Source organism: Mycteria americana, chromosome 6 (genome assembly GCF_035582795.1).
Source record: "Mycteria americana isolate JAX WOST 10 ecotype Jacksonville Zoo and Gardens chromosome 6, USCA_MyAme_1.0, whole genome shotgun sequence".
NCBI lineage: Eukaryota > Metazoa > Chordata > Aves > Ciconiiformes > Ciconiidae > Mycteria > Mycteria americana.
The window spans coordinates 12,137,118-12,154,872 of record NC_134370.1 but is presented as its reverse complement, the minus strand read 5'-3'; the positions used below and the strand labels follow the sequence as shown (position 1 = coordinate 12,154,872).

The following is a 17,755-nucleotide window of genomic DNA, read 5'->3' as shown; positions in this document are numbered from 1 at the left end:
AGAAGCTTCCCAGTTGCCCAGAGAGCCTGTGTGCTAGGTCACGTTATATAGGTCAGGTCTGGAGAAGCCTCTGAGCCCCACAGCCATACGTGGGTGCTGGCTGGTGTTGTTCTGGCCTCCTGGTGAGCCCCACTCAACAAGTCCTCACGGCCTTTGCCATCACATCGCAGGACCAGCACCTAACCGCAAAGGCATCTGTTTTCACGCTGATGATAGCCTGACAAAAACGTTACAACAGCATGTATGTAGGAAGGAAGACGGCCAGCAAATGAAATAGTACCTGATAGTTACACACCCCGGGGTTCTGAGATATTTGTATATATTTACTCTTTCATGTTTCCCTTTTACTCTTTGAGCAGCTGCTTGCAAAGGGATTTGCTGTGGTTACTGCAGCTACAGGGCTGGTCTGAAGTAGCCCCTGTCTAGGGCATGCTGAGCATTTCTTTTTTTCATTAAACATTTTAAAAGGGCAGGGAAAATGTCATTACGGTGAGTTTTGGTTGATTTGTTTGTTGGTGTTTAATATGCTGCCTCATTGGATCATAGAAGTGTAAATAGCTAAATGTACTTTAACAAATTTTGCAATCTATTGAAATGAATAAGCGCTGTCGTGGCTGCCCTGTGTGCCGAGCACCTTTGTTATGGACATTGCAGGAGCTGAGGGTGCTCAGCGCCTTGCAGGATGAGCTCTTCAGCTAAAGTTAAGTAACTGAATTAATAGAAATATACTGGATTTAAAAACTAATACAGAGAAACTCTCCTTCGTAAAGTAACTGATAATTTAACCTACAAATAACTAATCAGGAAATGCATTGGATGAAGGTGTGCTTGGCTCTAGCATCATACAGTTTGATCTTCAGCATCTCAGTATTGTTTTTAGAATAAGGTAAACTGAATGGAGAAGCAATCTCTTGTAAATTTGTCTCAGGATTTTTCCTGTGCTCATCATCTCTTTGTTTCAACGTAGGACTGGGATCAGCACATTAAGGGAAGTCTTCACATCCAAAAATGTATGGCTTTTTCAGATAAGTAAGTATTATTTTAGAGACACTCTTCCAACTGAATTTCTAACAGAGCATCCCTTACTTTAGTGGCTTTACACTGGGAATTTACTGTCTAATAATTATGCTTTAATATTTATGGCACATTATGCATGCTCCTAAAGTTCTTTTCTTTCTTTTCCAGCACTGGTATCCGGTGTGTGTTAAGCTCAGCAGATGGAACATTGCATTTATCACCAAATAATGCAGCAGTTTTCAATCCATCTAGTATTGAAGGTGAATGGTTGTATGTGCAATAGTTAAAAACACTTTTTTTTAATTGAAAGCGAAGCCAGTCTCTGGGGAAAAGTGAACATTTTAAATAAAATGTGATACAAGTTTCCAAGGAAAACTTTTTAGAGGTTGTGCATAGAAAGGCTAAAAGCCAATACTGTGCCTTTCGAAGTATTAATTTATTTTTCTTTCAGACAATGACTTGTTTTCACAGTACAATGAAACAGTGTATGATTTGGTGTAGACACTGTGAAATTAATTATTATGTAAATGGAGCATTGCTTACTGAGCACACTAATGCAATTAATATGTCAAGATTTTCATGAATGTGTGTAATCCATTATTTAGATTATCCACCAAATGTCGGCTCATCTTTTATCACTACGTCAGCAAGATCCTTTGGCCAGCCAGGTCCTACATTTTCTTCTCCTCCATCAGGGGTAAGAGTGAGTACCTCAGCAAATTGATCTCCGTGTCGAGATTCTTGTAGAAGCCACTTCTACTTACTGGAATTAAAACTGTGAAGGCTTCCTTTTAGACAATGATCTGAATATTCAGCCTGTTATTTCAACTTCCCTGCGGCTCTTTTATGCTTCTGATTTTGGCCAAATGAGAACTTGATTGTAGTTTTTTTCCAGTGCTAAAAGTTGTTTGTTTGTTAGAGAGATTTGGGGAGGGGGGTAAATGGTTTTGTGTGTATCCCATTGAGTTTTTCCCCCATTTTCTGAGTCTTTTCGACCCAGGAAGGTCAGCTTCAGTTTGGAATGAAGATTTGGATTAGTTTTTACTTACTCTGAGTATTGATCCCAGCAAGCAGCCTGCCATCTCTCCAGTTATTTATTTGTAGCAATTGCTTTCTGCCTCTCCCATGCTGGGGTCCTTCTCCCAGGTAGCAATAGTGGCAAAGATAGCAGCTGCAGCTTCACTAACCGTTACTCACCTGAGGGTCACAGATCAATTCATTATACTGGACTGGCTTTTTCTTAGTTTATTTTAGTGTACTATTTATATCATCTGCTGCCACTGGTAACCTGTCAGCAAGTTTGCTTTGGTGTACAGCCTTCCATGGTTTAGGTTTATTAGCCCCCCCAGCTTTCAAGGCAGGTCCCCAGTTACATTGCTCTAATGTGCACTGGAATTCCTAGCCCAATAATAAAAAAATGCCAGAAAAAAAATATAACATTAAAAGTAGTTCTTACACTGACAAAGCAGAAAGATTTTAAAAGGAAAAAAAAAAAAGAAAAACAAGAAAAAAAAGGCAAATAAAAGCAAATCATATACATAATGGAAATATAAAATTATTAGGGTTAAAATGAAGCTCAACATATATTGGAAAGCTACGATTAAAGCTGGAGGCACGAAGGGCTCATGTTAGGGGGTTCATGGAATAGCAGCAGTAATCCAGGGGTTCAGGTTTTCACCTTGTTAGCTTTTGTGTGTATATCCTGATGTGGTCTCAGTCACTCTGGAAAGCCAGGCTGAGTTGTGTCCCTGTGCCACTCCAGTTCGCATCAGGCATTGCTTACAGAACCGTCACCCAGATTTGTTTAATCCAACCAATTTTCTGCTGCGTGGTTTTGCTGTGACAGAGGTTATTTGAAGGGGTTTTAGCTTCTGCCTGTCACAGACACTGTGTGTGCACAGGAGCAAAGAGCAGAGCTGCTCGCGATGGCTGCCTCCAAGGTCAGAGGTGGAGTAGCAGCGGGTGTAGAGGAATGTTCCTTTTCATCATGTCTGTCAACGTTGCAACAAATGAAATTACGGCTAATGCCAGTATCATTTCTTCTTAGAATCTGTCACTATCATTTAAGCTGCCTGCAGAAGTCCTCCTTCTGAATGACCTGCAGTCCTATGAGAGATAAAGGAAACAGTAACTTTGATTTTCCTGGACACTGTAAATCCTCTTTTTCTTCAGAAGCTCATTGGGTGGACAGGGAGCTATATCAGAGGTGTTAAGATTGAGTTTGCCAGCTGTCATTCACCCCTCAACCCAGGTGGCTTATAATTTATTACAACTTTGCACGGTAGTATTCACTTTCAGCTAAGCTGCTGCCATTTAACTGAGCAGTGGGAGATTATACTTGACCCTGCATGTAATCATAAACAAAGTCTTCAGATTTCTGGAAGAGCTTGCTCTGTGCCATCCATCTGCAAATAACTATCCCTCTTCAAAAGGCAAATACAGTGCTACAAGCCTTCACTTGGGCATGGAGAGCCATTAGCACTGGAGGGGTGGGACTGTCAGTTTCTTATTATCTTTAGAAAAGATTCATGCAAAGCTCAAGAAAGGGATAAAGAATTTCAAAAGCAAGAAACAAAAAAATTGAAAAAAAAAAAGCAGTAATAAAAAATAACCAAATTGGATTGGTGAAATAATATGGCAAATGCTATGAGGTGCATTTCACTGCTGTGCATCAAATTATTTTTGTAGTAGTTGTCCAACTGCATTGGTAAATCCCTGGAGACATCGTTGCAAAGAAAGTTAACTTAGAGTCTTATTGAAAGTTACATTCAACACTTGACACACAACAGCTCTTCTAACTTCCTGACTGTGGATATGGAAAGTGTATATTCCTTTTCTGGCTGTGATTTACAGCTCTATTTAATGAATGGATCCAATTTAACTTCAATCAGCTGACAAGATTATTGCTTGGTACAGCCCATCAACTTCTGGTATGAGTATGTGACCACTTCTTAATCATGAATTACAGCAGATTTATGGCGTAGCATTTTAATTTAAGCCATTGCCAATTGTGGGGAGGTGGTAACATCTTACAGTCATTTGATTTAATGTACTGCTGAGCATGTGTCTGAACATGGGCTCAGGAGCCTACATAGGGAACAGCTAAGTCTTTCTAGTCCCATAGACTCTTAACATACCATCTCTTAACAGATCTAACAAAACAAACAGAAGGTGCCAGGTGGCCTGGGGTGTTCCTACACTGGGACTGCATTTGCCGTCAGGAAAGTTTCCTTTTCCTCTTCTAGCTGTAGTTGTATTCTTCTGTTGTGCGCTACATGCTGTCTTGCCGCATGCACGCAGCCATCACTTCCTTTTCTATTCAAGTGGACCTGAGTTGCTTCATCTTTTTCAGGATCAGGTCTTTGTTATTTTTCTGCTAGAGAAAATATCTTACTTCTGGACTTTGGCACTTGTTTGACTTAACCTTACACACCTGGGCAGGCTCTGTAAGATGCAAGCTAAATAGCAGACCACTGTATAATACAGGGTCTTGCTGCAGCAAAAATACACAAATGGGTAAGTGGTGAAACCTGGAGGGAAGGTAATGGGATAAAGGTGTAAATAAGATAACATTAGCTCTGTAACTTGTGAACTTGCTGACAAGCCAAACATTTGTGATGGCTCTGGTGAACTTGATCCCACAAGATTATGTGATTTGCATCTTCCCTTGAATGGCACAATTTTAACTGAAGGTAGAGTTACTTCTTCAGTAAAATCCTAACAGCAGAGGTCATAAACAGGGAAGCAGTCCGGGAAGACTTAATCCTGTGTGAGCAATGTTTTGCGTGTCATTAGCTGGGGTAAATTATGTTCCTCTCTGAGTATACCCTGGTGCCTCTTTGCACAAGGAGTGTAGAGCCTTCTTTCCATGTCAGGGAGATGGGCAGCTCTTTGGGAACTGCCCCAACACTCCAAAATAGACTTCCACCCTTGGGAAGCTATTACCGCACTGGTGGCCTTGGGCTTGTGCCAGTCCAATTCAGGAACTCTGCCTCTCTGCATGTCCAGTGGTCACTATGCCCCCAGGGGAAAAGTCCCTCCTACTGTATGTTGTTGCAATGAGAGGGGAAAGTAGTAGGTTTTCCAACCTGAGGTACAGCTGTGTGTCTTCTCACAAGTTAAATGGGATCACGCTTACCCCCAGCCCAGTCTGTTCCACCAGGGCAGAAGGAGGATTTAAATTCAGCCCCTGCTATCCTGAACGCCTCTGTAGTCACCTAAACTGATTTATAACATCCATAAATTCAGCTGGGGCTGCAGTGAGCATCTGTTTCAATTTCCGGCACCACCAGCACCACATAAATGGGCGTTTATGGAATACTTGAAAATACTAATTTTTTGTGCATTACTTGCAAATTATCTGCTAAGGGCCTTTTACTCAGCAATAGTGCATGGTGCCTTCATGTGCCGCGAAGGCACGGAGCCCCCAGTGGGACAGACAGAGGCAGACAGGGTGAAGAAGGCTGTCTGACTTGGCAGAGGAGCCGCAGGGGTTGTGCAGACGTACCAGATGGGTACCGGCCCCGCAGCGAGCTTGTCAGGAGGGGCTGAGACCTCCCCATGGCAGGGGGACCCTCCGTGTCCAAACACTGAGGGGCCTCCAGACTCTCGCTGGTGCTGAGTACAGTGCAGTGGCCTGTGCCCATGGCAGCCCAGTGCTCTGCTGTGACATGCCAGGGAGCTGAAGCCCTGCAGTCCATAAGGTTTGAGGTCGCAAGTTACCTTTTGCAGCAATATCATTAATCCTGTTTGAACAAGAGCATATCTTCTAGAAATCGTCTCTAGGCGTTGTAATGTCCAGGGATGGAGACTCCATTGCAAGCTGCACTGCAGTTAAACATTTCCCTTCCCATTTGTATATCTAAACCAGGATGTTGAAATACAAGGTTTTAAAGAAGGATATTTATCCTTAATAACAGGTATGCAGAACAGAACATTTCATTTTTTGCAGAAATGTAAGGTCTTATCTAGTGAATGGAATATCTAAGATAAAAACATCGTTTTGAGTTGTTTTTTTCCCCAGTTTCCCCAAAGGAAATCTACACTGGGTCGAGTTGTTCACATCTGCAACCTCCCCGAGGGAAGCTGCACAGAGAATGATGTCATTAACCTGGGCCTCCCGTTTGGGAAGGTCACCAACTATATCCTCATGAAATCCACTAATCAGGTACTGTGCATTTGGGATCACCGGTATTGACATCTATTGGCATAAAGACATATTAACATGAAGACAGAGTTTTTGGGGAAAATCTCTTTTTTTGTAACAGAAACTTAAATACATGAAGCCTGCTCTTAAAGTAAAAAAAAAAAATTGGTGTTCGCAGAATGAGATGATGGCATAAACGTGACCACTGCCTCATAGTTCTTGTCAAAAAAACCCAGAAATCTCAATGAAGAAGTGTTGTAAAACTGTACTTTAAAAATAAATAAATAAATAAAGTTAATAACTTGGCCTTCTTCTCTCAGCCATTTGTTAGGGTTACTTTCAGACTTCTCTTGTTCTGTTTGGGAGGGTTTTGTTGCTTTCTTACCCATACTTGTAGAGCTGAACTGGGCACTGAAGAATGACTTGCACTCTAGTCTGGTTCGGCTGTCCTAGACGGTTTGCTGAACTGTTGTTACAGCAGAGGCAGATCTTGCAATGGTGTAATTACAGTTACAGGCTGGTGGCAGAGCCCCCAGGCCATGGCTGCTCTGGCAGGTGATCTGGCACACACATGCTAAAGGAAGGCTGTGCCTTACAGGGGGCACTGACACTTCACTGCCTTTTAATCTGCACCAGATTGTAGTAGAGCTCTTTCTTCAAGGTAGCTAAAGTCTTAGTTTAAGTAGCTTAAGTCTACCAGTGAATGTAGAATCCAGTGGGCAATGTTTGAGATTGTAATGTTTCAAACTGCAGTCATTACACAGCTGAGTATATTCCTTGACCAGTTAAACTGCAGTCACATCAAATGCGATTTTCCTGTAAACAAAAGTGCTAGTTAACATCGTTCAGGTTTTTTAAACTCTTTTTTGGCTTTGTTCTGGCTGCTCATGCTCTGATGTTCTGCTTTTATCTGGATCCCTTGCAATTCTGCAAGACACAGCTGACAATCTCAGGAGCAGTGCGTGCTGCAGCATTACAGTTCTGCATCCTGTCAGCAGCTGACCATGGTGTAGAAGCACCAGTGAGGAGGCGAGGGAAAGGTGATGTTTTCATGTATCAAGAAAGATTAGATTCCAGTCATTTAGCGGCTTCTAAAGTTGCATATCAGCTTTAATAGCTGGGTTGAAACCATTATTTGCAGTTAGAAGGAGGCTGAGCAATGGACTGAGTGTTACTATTTCAGTTCCAGGGCTGGAAAACTACCCAGTTCTGTACTATCAAGACATTTTGCATGAGAAGAATCAAAACAAAAATTATTGTGCTGCCTTTTCTCTCTTACACTTTGTATTTTTAATTATGTAGTAGATTTTAAAGCTCTCCTCATTTGTGCTAGGCCTTTCTGGAAATGGCTTACAGTGAAGCAGCACAAGCCATGGTGCAGTACTACAAAGAACAACCTGCTATGATAAATGATGACAAGTTACTTATTAGGATGTCTAAAAGATACAAGGAATTGCAGCTGAAGGTAAGATAGTCATTCCTGATCAGACTTCCTGAGTTTCCGTGGCACATCCCAGAGAATACATTTAAAAATCTTTGCTGATTACTGATTTGTGATTAATGCTTTAATATTATGGGAAAAGAAATTAAGAAAGATAAATTAATGAACATATGTTAATGATCTTTTATACTTACCTGCTTGCTCTTGTTCTAAATTTTAACTCTTGGAAGAGATCCCATTTTCTCTGGTCCTCTTATACCATTATTTCAAAAATCCCTTCTGAGCTTCCTTCTGAGTGGGCTCCCCACATTGCTTGGTCTAACAAAGGTCTAAAACACATCCATGTGTAAGATACAACATGTCAGCAAAAATGAGCCTGTCCTGTCCTTTTAGTCAGGCCTTAAGCCTGAATCAATGCTTTTCACTGCTTGCATGCTTGAGCCTTAGTACAATCTCTATACCAAGCAGTGATGGCAGGGCTAAACATCACACTGATTTCTTTTTCTTTCTTTCTTGTGAATGATCTAAATTAAAAAGCAAGATTTTTTTGTTTTTTTTACATGGACTCAGAACAGAGCAATAGTCTTTGGACTCTCTGTAGAGTGTGTGACACTTCTGATGTGGACACCTGAGTGATGTCCAAAAATCAGTGCTCTTGTGAGCATATTTATGGAAGCTTATGTACTGCCATGTGTAATGCTAAGAGAGTTTTTTTCATGGAGACTTGGACTGGAACTGGTAATGCAGAGCTGAAAAGCTTCATATTATATTATCTAACACAGCACAAAGTTATTTTATAAAATAACTCTCTAATGTTCCAAGTTAAGAGATTAAGGGGCCTTTTATGAGGAAAAACAACTAACTCAGATGGTTTGGTTTGACCTTTGGAAAAGTCTTTCTCTCCTGTACATGTATAATAGTTTAAGAAGACTTAAAGGAGTTGCCAAAAGTCCATAAACCAGGGCAGTCTTTCTTAGTGTGGTACGGTGAGGGTTTTAGATGTAAGGTGGCAGAGACGGTGCATCTTAACATAGAGGCGGAACAGGAATTACCCAGTGTGGGAGTTTGCCTAGATTTCAGGAAGATTTTCAGCTTTTCCAATGGCAGTTTTTTAGGTCATGGAATTATTTTTCTCTGCATGAGCAAAAGCCCTTTCTCTTTGTTAAAAACAAACAAAGTGCAACATGGAAGGGGGAATATGCATGAGCTATTTACCACTACAAACTGCTCTGAGCTCCTGCATGATTATGTTGCTCAGCTGTGCATGCTCCAAATGTTTGATGAATTGTGTGCACTCTAGCCTGGAGTAGTCCATCTTTTGCAAATGATCTTGAATCTCAGGTAATCAATACTTCCTGTACGCATCTTTCTTGCACTTAGCTTTTCTGAAGCTCTTGTGTCTAAACATGGTCTTTTAGAGCTATACTCCGAATGAGCTAAAGTCTGAGATGAAGAGAAGGCAATTCATTCCTAGACAGTCAGAGATAGGCTGCTATACGTATTTAATTCAGATATTAGAAAAATTGTGTGGTTTGTTTCCTCTTACATCCAATTCCTAGAAAATACTCCGTAGTGAATGTGTAACAGGGAAGGACAAGCTAGTTTTCAAAGCCTGTTACAGCAGCCAAGTATGAGGAGGCAGTGCTACAACGTAATGGAGCAAATTTTCCATTTGTATCATTTTACTGCTTTGATCATGTTATTGAGATACCAGCTGCAGAAAAGACTGTAACCACAACACTGAAACCAAATATTTCTCAGTAGTAGTATAATTGAATGATGCATGGATGCTGTTTCTTGAAGGACAAATCACCTATATTAGCTTGGAGGGTAGTGCAGCATGCTAAACAGTATCTTTGTCTTATTTAGAAACCAGGTAAAAACGTGGCTGCTATCATACAGGACATCCACTCGCAGAGGGAGAGGGACCTGCTGCGTGAAGTGGACAGGTAAAGTTTCTCCATCGTTTGGAATTGGGACCTGGATAAGTCTGTAAACCTGCAGGTAGAAAAAGCATTATCTGTGTGCTTCCCTCTCTTATCTCATTTGCTTTCTTAACTTGGATTTCACTTCAAATCACTGTAAAAATATAACTGGGTACCATAGTAGGTACAGGGCCTGTATAATGACATCAGATTGAAACTGTGCATGTTATGAACTCTTTCCTACTGATGATGATGACTCAGAAGAGCACACAAATGAAGCTGTTCCCCTCTCCTCCCCCTTGAGTAAAAAGTGTAAAGGCTGGGGGTGCTGCGAGACCTAGCGGGAAGGAGCCAGTTCAGATTAAAATGTATTTGGGTAGATTTCTGATCTGCCTGACTTCTGGACCTTCCAGCAAAAATGGATAGGAATCACAGTCCTAAAACATCTCTTTTAAACAGATGACCTTTCTCACTTTTGTCTCAGAGATGCCCTAGATGAGTATTAAGGTACAGACATTAGGGTACCCTTGTAAAGATATTAACGTATTATAAGCTTTTAATGCTAAACCCCTGTGAGACACTTTTAAGAATGAATGAATATATTCTTGACAGATCTGTGGGGATTTAGTTAAGCTCTGTGGATAAGACACTGCCCTTTTCTCGTGTTCACTGTGTTTGCAGCTGTGCAGTGCATGTCTGTGAAAGGCCTGGGATCTCAGGTTTGCAGGCACCAGGGCAGTCCCCATGTGTTTCCAGTGTCCAAGAACTTAGTAGACCACAGTGGGTCATCCAGTTACAGCTGCCTTTTCCCTTTGCAGCAGGTATGGCACAGAGAGGCCCCGCTCTCGCAGCCCCATAAGCCGCTCCCTGTCGCCTCGATCCCACACTCCCAGCTTTACTTCCTGCAGTTCACCCCACAGCCCAATGGGGACCAGCAGGACCGACTGGGGAAATGGGAGAGAGTCATGGGATCAGTCCCCATATTCTCGACGGGAAGAGGAAAGAGACACCAGAGAATGGCGAGAGAATGGGGATGAGAAGAGGGACAGGACTGACACATGGGTACACGAGAGGAAACATTATTCCCGACAGCTGGACAAGTTTGATTTGGATGAACGGATTGAAGGAGGCAGAGGGCACAGAGAAAAATATTTAAGGAGTTGTTCCCCTGGCTCTCTTCACCCTATATCTGGCTACAAGAGCAGGGAAGATGACTATTACCGAAAAACCTCTAAGTCTAAATCTGACAAGTTTCAGAGGCAGCTGCAGGATTTACCTGGGAGATCTAAGAGAAAGGAAGAGGCAAAGTTAAGGGAACGCAGGCATTCTTACAGCGAGGACGCTGCCAGGGAGGAGGCAGCTGAACAGAAGCACAGCAAAGCATCTGAGGGCTCCAGGCAAAAACAAAATGATAAGAATAAGGTGAAGAAAGCTGAAAAAGACCAAGAGGAAGATGCTGCTGTTGAAAGCAGTGATGTGAAGGAAACCAAACCTCCCGAAAATGAGGTAAATAAGTCTCAAACCGTATGTAAGAAGAAGGTAAATGCTGAAGTAATATATTTTCTGAAATATTTTAGATCAGTCGTTATGGGTGTGGTGCTGGTGACATGCAATGTTTTGCCATGATAAAATCAGGGAATATAGTCCTAGAAGAGATCTTGGGAGGTCATCTGGTCCACGTCTTTGCCCAGATCATGCAGATCTATTACACTGTTGCGGTGTTGGCTACATTGACATTGTCTTTCTGTGTCAAGCACAGAACCTCTGGGTAACCAGTGAGGGGAAGGGGACAGACAACTCACAACAAAACCAAGTGGCAATCTGCTGTTTGCATGCAGGTTGTGGGTGTGTGCAGAGGCAACTGCCCTACTGCTCTCTCTTCTAAGTCTGTGAAGAATACCCCATAGCTGCTCTCTCTGCATCCATCACCTCCTTCCACTGCCTGTGATGTGGATTGAGTTATCTGGGAATTAAGTGGTATTTTACAGGGATGTACAATATTTGTAGGACAATGCAGGGAACTGGTTGTTATACTGCTAAAATGGGGAATGAACTTTTAATGAGGAACGTTTTCTTTTTGGTCAACTCAGCAGAGCAATTAGTTTCTATTAATCATATGTCCCTACCCTCAGCTGCAGCAGGCATAATTCACACCACTCCCTTCAACGTGCTGGCAGGAATCTCTTGCCATGGCAGAACCACTGAGTCAGCTCACCTGTAAAATTATGGGATCTCTGGAGAAATACTCCCAGTTGGTAAAGTGGCAGTGTTTGTGGGTTTGATTCTCCACTGGGAAAAAGTGAAGAGGGAACAGACAAGATGCCTCATTCACTCAGTCCCAGTACAGCCCATGCTCATATGCCCACCCTGTGGGGATCTTGTTACTGGCTCTTGGCCACCTTGCCTCCCCCAGCCCCACCATGATACACTGCCACCACCCACCCCTGGGGATGCTGGCACAGGAGGCTGCAGAGCTACTTTGCTGACCAGGGGGCCATCTCTAGCTTGTGACTTTGGGCTGCCAGGGCCATCTTTGGTTGTTTTTAGCTGACCTTGCATTCATTCTTCTCATGTGGGGGCAAGGTTGGTGGAAATCTCTAGCTCTTGTAACTCAGCTAGTCTCTGTAACAGGCAGCAGCACTACCTCATGCCATAGATATGTGTGTCTGTACCACCTTTTGTCATCTTTCTCCTTTGGCTGGTATTTCACCGTGATGGATGGTTCCTTGGGAGGAGATGTCAGAGAGAAATGTCAGACAGCATCCTAAATCACCAGTGCTGCACACTCCTCTGCATGTTTTTCAAGTTATTTTAAAGCTGCTTTGTTAAAGGCTCACCTCTTCTGGAACTGCTGCTAATAATTTATTTTAAAAGGAACAAATAGGTTTGAAAGTCTTGAACTTACACTTTTGCTTTGCCCCTCTTTTACCAAGTGCCAGGTAGTACTGTGGTTTTGTTCTTCCAAAGTATGAACTGCGCAAGCAGTTGCATTCTCGACTGATCCTACATCAATAAACAAAACAGTTGAGGTCTTTTGCAGAGTTTTAACACTGCTGCTCTCCTTACCATGTCTGAGCCAACATAACAGATGTGGGTAGAGAACAGAGGAGTGGAGGCTGGAAATTTTAACTAATTCACATTCTCCCCCACCTGTGTTCTAGCCAATTCTATGATGTAAATTACATCTCTCTAATTTTGTGTAAATTTCTTTTTCTTAATTCTTATTTGTGCAGCTTTGCTAATGGAATCCAGTTCTTGGGTCTTTTCCCACAGCCCAGTTGACTTGCATAAACTTTAGAAATAAAGAATGTGACCTTGCGGTGACTTTGCTTCCCTAAACCCAGAATAGAAACATAATAGAGCACCACTGTGTGTTGCTATACATGTATATGTTGTATTTATTTTAGCTTGGAAAACAGGAGCAAGTTCCAGAGAAGAGCTCACCTTCAGCTAATAAACAAGGAAAAGAATCTGGAGAGATTCTGGAAAACACAAGAAAAGAGAAGGTTGGTGACATGTTATTGGTGCAGCTTCCACAACAAAATGAGTGAAAACCCAGGTTTGGTAGCACATTCTCCCAACTGAAATATTAAACCCCCATGGAAAGGCTTGTAAAGGGGTTATAGAAGGGGGTTGTCTAAATTAACTTGCCTTATCTTGACCTCTGCTTTAAGGGATAGCTTTTCCTGAAGTCTCCAGAACTCTTTTTTTAGTTGCTCTTTGCCCATGTACATTGCTTCACATGCATAGCCCTTGGCACTGGCAACTGTAAGTAATGTATGCCCAAGTGAACTGTGTAACATTGTGAACCGTGCTCCAAAATAGGAGATGTGGTCAGTTGGTGGAGAAGGAGGGGACTAATGATGGAAACTTTTCAGAACATTGGCCTTAGATGGGCTATGGATAGTAGCCTCTTCTGATTGTTTCTGGTTTTAATTAATGTCTTTACAGCACCCCTACTGCAGCATCGCAGTCGGGGACAGCAATGTCCTTGGAATTCCTCCAGCTTCATATCTGTAGAGTCATGGGTTGATGGTCAGATATGGAAGCTGTTGATATCTGTTGCTGTAGAAAACTGATCTCCTGGCAAGAACAGTGTCAACTCCCAGAGTTTTCATGCTGTTTTAGGATTCTAGGAGGGGAAGTGTGGGAATGGCCAAACAGCAGGAGAATACAGATTATTAATAGATGATGTGTACATGATGAGTCTGGGAGTTGAAATCTAAGCTGCAAGTGTGTCTTAAAAGTAACATATACTTTATAATTCTAGTACTTCTGAAGTCCAATATTAGTGTCTGAGCCCTGTAAGTCTATAACTGCATGTATGAGGTATTTCAGATTATGTACCTTGGAGTATAACTGTAAAACTGATTCTTCTTAAGGTCTAGGCCAATCTCTACCAACACAGTCCCTGGCAGAGGGCTCTTGCTGGTGGAAGAAAATGACTACAGAAGGTAGCCACGTTTTCTCAGTCACTGTAGGAATTTAAAGGACCTAGTCCAGCAAAGTGAAAGCCACAGTGGCTAGACTGGGGTTCAGTATATTCTTATTGTGCTGCCTATTTCTCGCCACCCTGGGATGGATGTAGAGGAAGGGGAGAGGTTCATTTCCTTGGGGATCACATAGTAGAGTCAGTTGCATAATAAAGTATAACAGGTTGTACCTTGTTCCACTGCTTACAGAAAAGTAAGGAGCAGGAGACTGGAGAGACTGTAATCCCCAAGGCAGTTACAGGATCTCCACAAGGTGAAGTTTATGTGATAATTAAAAAGAGATTGCTTGTCCTTGTGCATAAGGTTTAAAATCACAACACCAAGGCATATCGTTCTTTGAAACTAAAGTACAAGAGGGGTTAGGCGTGGCCAGATCAAAGTTCTTCCTGGTTACTGATGTTCAAAGCCCACTTTTTAACAGTGGTGATCTATAATCACTGATCTTTCAAATGTTTTACATCTTTGTGACAGGACCGAGACTGGGAGAGTGGAAGTGAGATAGAAGGTGAGACCTGGTATCCTGCTAACATGGAAGAATTAGTGACAGTAGATGAAGTGGGAGAAGATGATTTAATTATGGAGCCAGATATAACTGAGCTTGAAGAAATAGTACCAGTTGATCAAAAAAATAAAACTGCTTCAGAAATGTGTCCCTGTATGTCAACCATCTTAGAACTGAAAAACGATCACAGCCACTTAACCAGGAGTGAAGACAAATTTGCCCATAAAGCTTTAGAAACAAACTGTCAGGATGATGAGGAGGATGATGATAATGATGATGCTGTAACCGAAGCATCCAGCCTAAATCTGGACCCTGAGCAGAAGCTAGAGGAATTGCAAGAAGACCAATCTGCTAAGGAGTCTGATCCCCAGCAGAAGGAAGGAAAAATTGATAAGAGCTCTGACACTCGCTTAGAGCCCGAAGATCACCATACACCTTCTGTTCATCTGAAAGAAGAGACTCTCCATCTCCCTGATACATTTATAGATGATTACAAACAGATGGGATCACAAGGAGCTGAGAACAGAGAAGTTATGGAAATGCTTGTTAAAAACACTAGTGAAGAAACAACACATGGAAGCCAAGCGTGTCCAGAGGCCAAGGGTAACTACTGTTTTTTTTCTTTTCAGCCCACAGAGAGCCTTGCATGTTTTCTCTGACAGTAGACTGAAATTTACTGCTAACAAGAGTAAATGTTGCTAATAGTATCAAGACTTGTCCTTGGAGCAGCTCAGTAAAAGAACCCCAGTGCCTTTCGCCAAGCTAAACCATTAGAGGCTCTTAGCTGAATAGTGTAAAGGAAATATGATAAGCAGCTTGCAAGCTTTCTGAAAGGCATAAGCTACTATAATTGTCATGTCAAGGTTCACATGAGTTTAGCTGAACTCTTTCAGTGCCCTGCTAAATTTATTTTGAATTGTCAATGAAATGAGTGACAGTCTCTGAAGGTCAACAGAAAAGTATCTGTAATGTCTGGCTGGCTCCTGGACAAGGTGGGTATTCTTACACACTATACTGAAGCGTTAGTAACATGGAGATAGATCATCCGTAGATTGTTACTTCTCACTCCCTGTTCACACAAATATGTGCCTTTTGTCAGGACTTGCCTTATCTTCTCCTGTTATCTGCCGCATGCTGCTTTTAATATAACTGATAGGACATGCTGTGAGGTAATGCCAATAAATGTAATCATAGCTGCCTATTAATATTTTAGCTGTCAGGAAAAAAAAGATCTTGAGTGTCTGAAAGTGAGTTCAGTTCCTCGTCACACTTTCAAATGAAACTTGAGCGAATGGGCTGTGTATAATGAGGGGAAGTGGAAAACAACATAGAGCGTGTTGGCCAGGAATGCTCTTTTTTGTTGCTACCAGAGTCCGTATGATGGAGAAGGGTTTGTGAACAGAAGTTGGTGAAAGATTTTTGAGGGTGCAATTTTCCACCAGAAAATGCTGGAACATGTAGTGTGAATGTCTGATTTTGAACTACGTCCTTCCTCCAGGACAGATTTGAAACTCCCTCAGGTTTCAATACTTACTTGTTTGGCCTGAAGACACCTTGCCAGCCTTTGCATATTTGGAGATAACACTGCCATGCAAACTCCCTGGGACTGGGGACGGCAAGGTTGGCTCCCCTGGGCTGCCCACTTCACGGGCAGCCAGCTGACGAAAGAGTTGGGTATCCCAAGAGCATAGTGACTTCAGTGTTTTCAGCATCTCAGCTTCCAACTCGCCAGCAGGGAGCCTGGAAGCTCCAGGGCAGCTTGTGCTTCCCAGGCTTCTGCCATGGACTTGGTATCTGGGATCTGCAGTGCAAAGCTCTAGGCTCTCTGCAAATGCAGCTGCCAGCTCAGAAGCCCAGAAATCAACTCAAGTGGGACTTAAGCTGCCACAAAGGCCCTGGATATCTTAAGAAGAGCTAACTGAAGCTTGCAGGTTTTCCAGGATCTCTGCTGCAGATTTGGAAACCTGGGATGGGCTTAAAGTTAACTTGAAAGCCAACCAGTCAGGATTTTATATTATTTTCTTTTAAATCATGTAATAGATGTATTTAAAACAATGAAGAAAAATTCATTCTCATAGCCAGAAATTGCAGATCTTTGAACTACAGACTTGAAAGACAGGAAGGGTTTGGTTTGGGCAAAAATATATTTGTTTTATGAGAAAATATATCCCTTATCTAGGTGAAATTTGCAATGCAATAGAAATTTTGTGAGGGTAAGGAAACTAGTTCTTTGATGTAAGAACTGAAGAATAGGAATCAGACCAGTTTATCTGTAATTCTGTTGCTCTGTGATAACAAATTTATCTTTTTTTAAATACAAGCAATTCACACGTTAGGAAGGGAGAGCATATGTTCTTTTGACTGGCTTTATCTGCCTCAGCAAATGAATCCACTGTTTTCCACACCTTGAATCTCCTGCCTGTGTCCATTAATGTCGGTCAGCAGGGTCCAACCATCCCACCCCTACTGGCCAGGAACCAAAATCTTCAAGTGGCCAAAAGCCATAACACGGAAACTATCCCTTTGCGAGCTGAGGATGGGAGAAGAGTGGCTCCAGGGAGAAGATGACAATGGTGCTGCAGGGGTCTTACCAGAGGAAGGTTTGCTCTGCCCATGCAGCTCCTTAGGCAGTTTGGGGATTTGCTCTCAGCAGGTCCTGCTGGCCCCCCCTTTCTCAGCAGCGCCTGTGTTAGCCCACCCCCATCACTGGTCATGCCACACGTGGTTACGGAGCTGCAGTCGGGCCATGCTTGTGCCAGAGGCACATATAATGTTGTAGGTCTATTTAGAGATTAAAATATGAAAAGAAAAAACATAATGAAAGTGAAATTAGAAATAGACAATAGCCTGCTTGGAGAAATAGGGGTGACTGCACAGTGTAGTATAGCTGTTGGAGTTGCATTGAGTAGGCCTCTGATTTGAATGGAAAAGCATTTTTTCCAGATTTTACTTCATTTATAGATCCACCCAGAAAGCATTCCCAAGAAGTTTACAAACGTCTCTTTAAACTAATAAACTGTTTTCATTCAATACATTTATTCATTTGTTAAGCAAATTCTAGGTACCTGGAAATGAGATCTCTGGAATACCCAGAGGTAGAGCCTAAAAGAAGGCACTCTCCACCAGGCTGGGAACAAGAGGACGTCTTTACCGAACTCAGCATTCCTCTGGGTACGTTCGGACACCCAGGCCGCCCTTGGCCTGCGATGCTGCCCACTGCAATACCTAGAG

General features: G+C 42.3%; 1 protein-coding gene across 6 annotated transcripts in view; it reads left to right on the top strand.

Moving 5' to 3' along the window:
- RBM20 (RNA binding motif protein 20) overlaps window positions 1-17,755 on the top strand; it is a 107,824-nt gene that overhangs the window by 81,230 nt on the left and 8,839 nt on the right. For 3 of the 6 annotated variants that reach the window (XR_012776132.1, XM_075504562.1, XM_075504566.1), the window contains exons 3-12: window positions 968-1,029; window positions 1,186-1,277; window positions 1,623-1,720; window positions 6,041-6,184; window positions 7,497-7,628; window positions 9,474-9,553; window positions 10,348-11,035; window positions 12,937-13,035; window positions 14,494-15,127; window positions 17,576-17,695. Coding sequence is in view for 5 of the 6 variants with exons in the window: in XM_075504562.1 (XP_075360677.1) it covers window positions 968-1,029; window positions 1,186-1,277; window positions 1,623-1,720; window positions 6,041-6,184; window positions 7,497-7,628; window positions 9,474-9,553; window positions 10,348-11,035; window positions 12,937-13,035; window positions 14,494-15,127; window positions 17,576-17,695 (2,149 nt within the window). In the remaining variant the exon portion in view is untranslated. The remainder of the gene's footprint in view (window positions 1-967; window positions 1,030-1,185; window positions 1,278-1,622; window positions 1,721-6,040; window positions 6,185-7,496; window positions 7,629-9,473; window positions 9,554-10,347; window positions 11,036-12,936; window positions 13,036-14,493; window positions 15,128-17,575; window positions 17,696-17,755) is intronic. The other 3 variants (XM_075504564.1, XM_075504563.1, XM_075504565.1) reach the window with 3 other exon arrangements.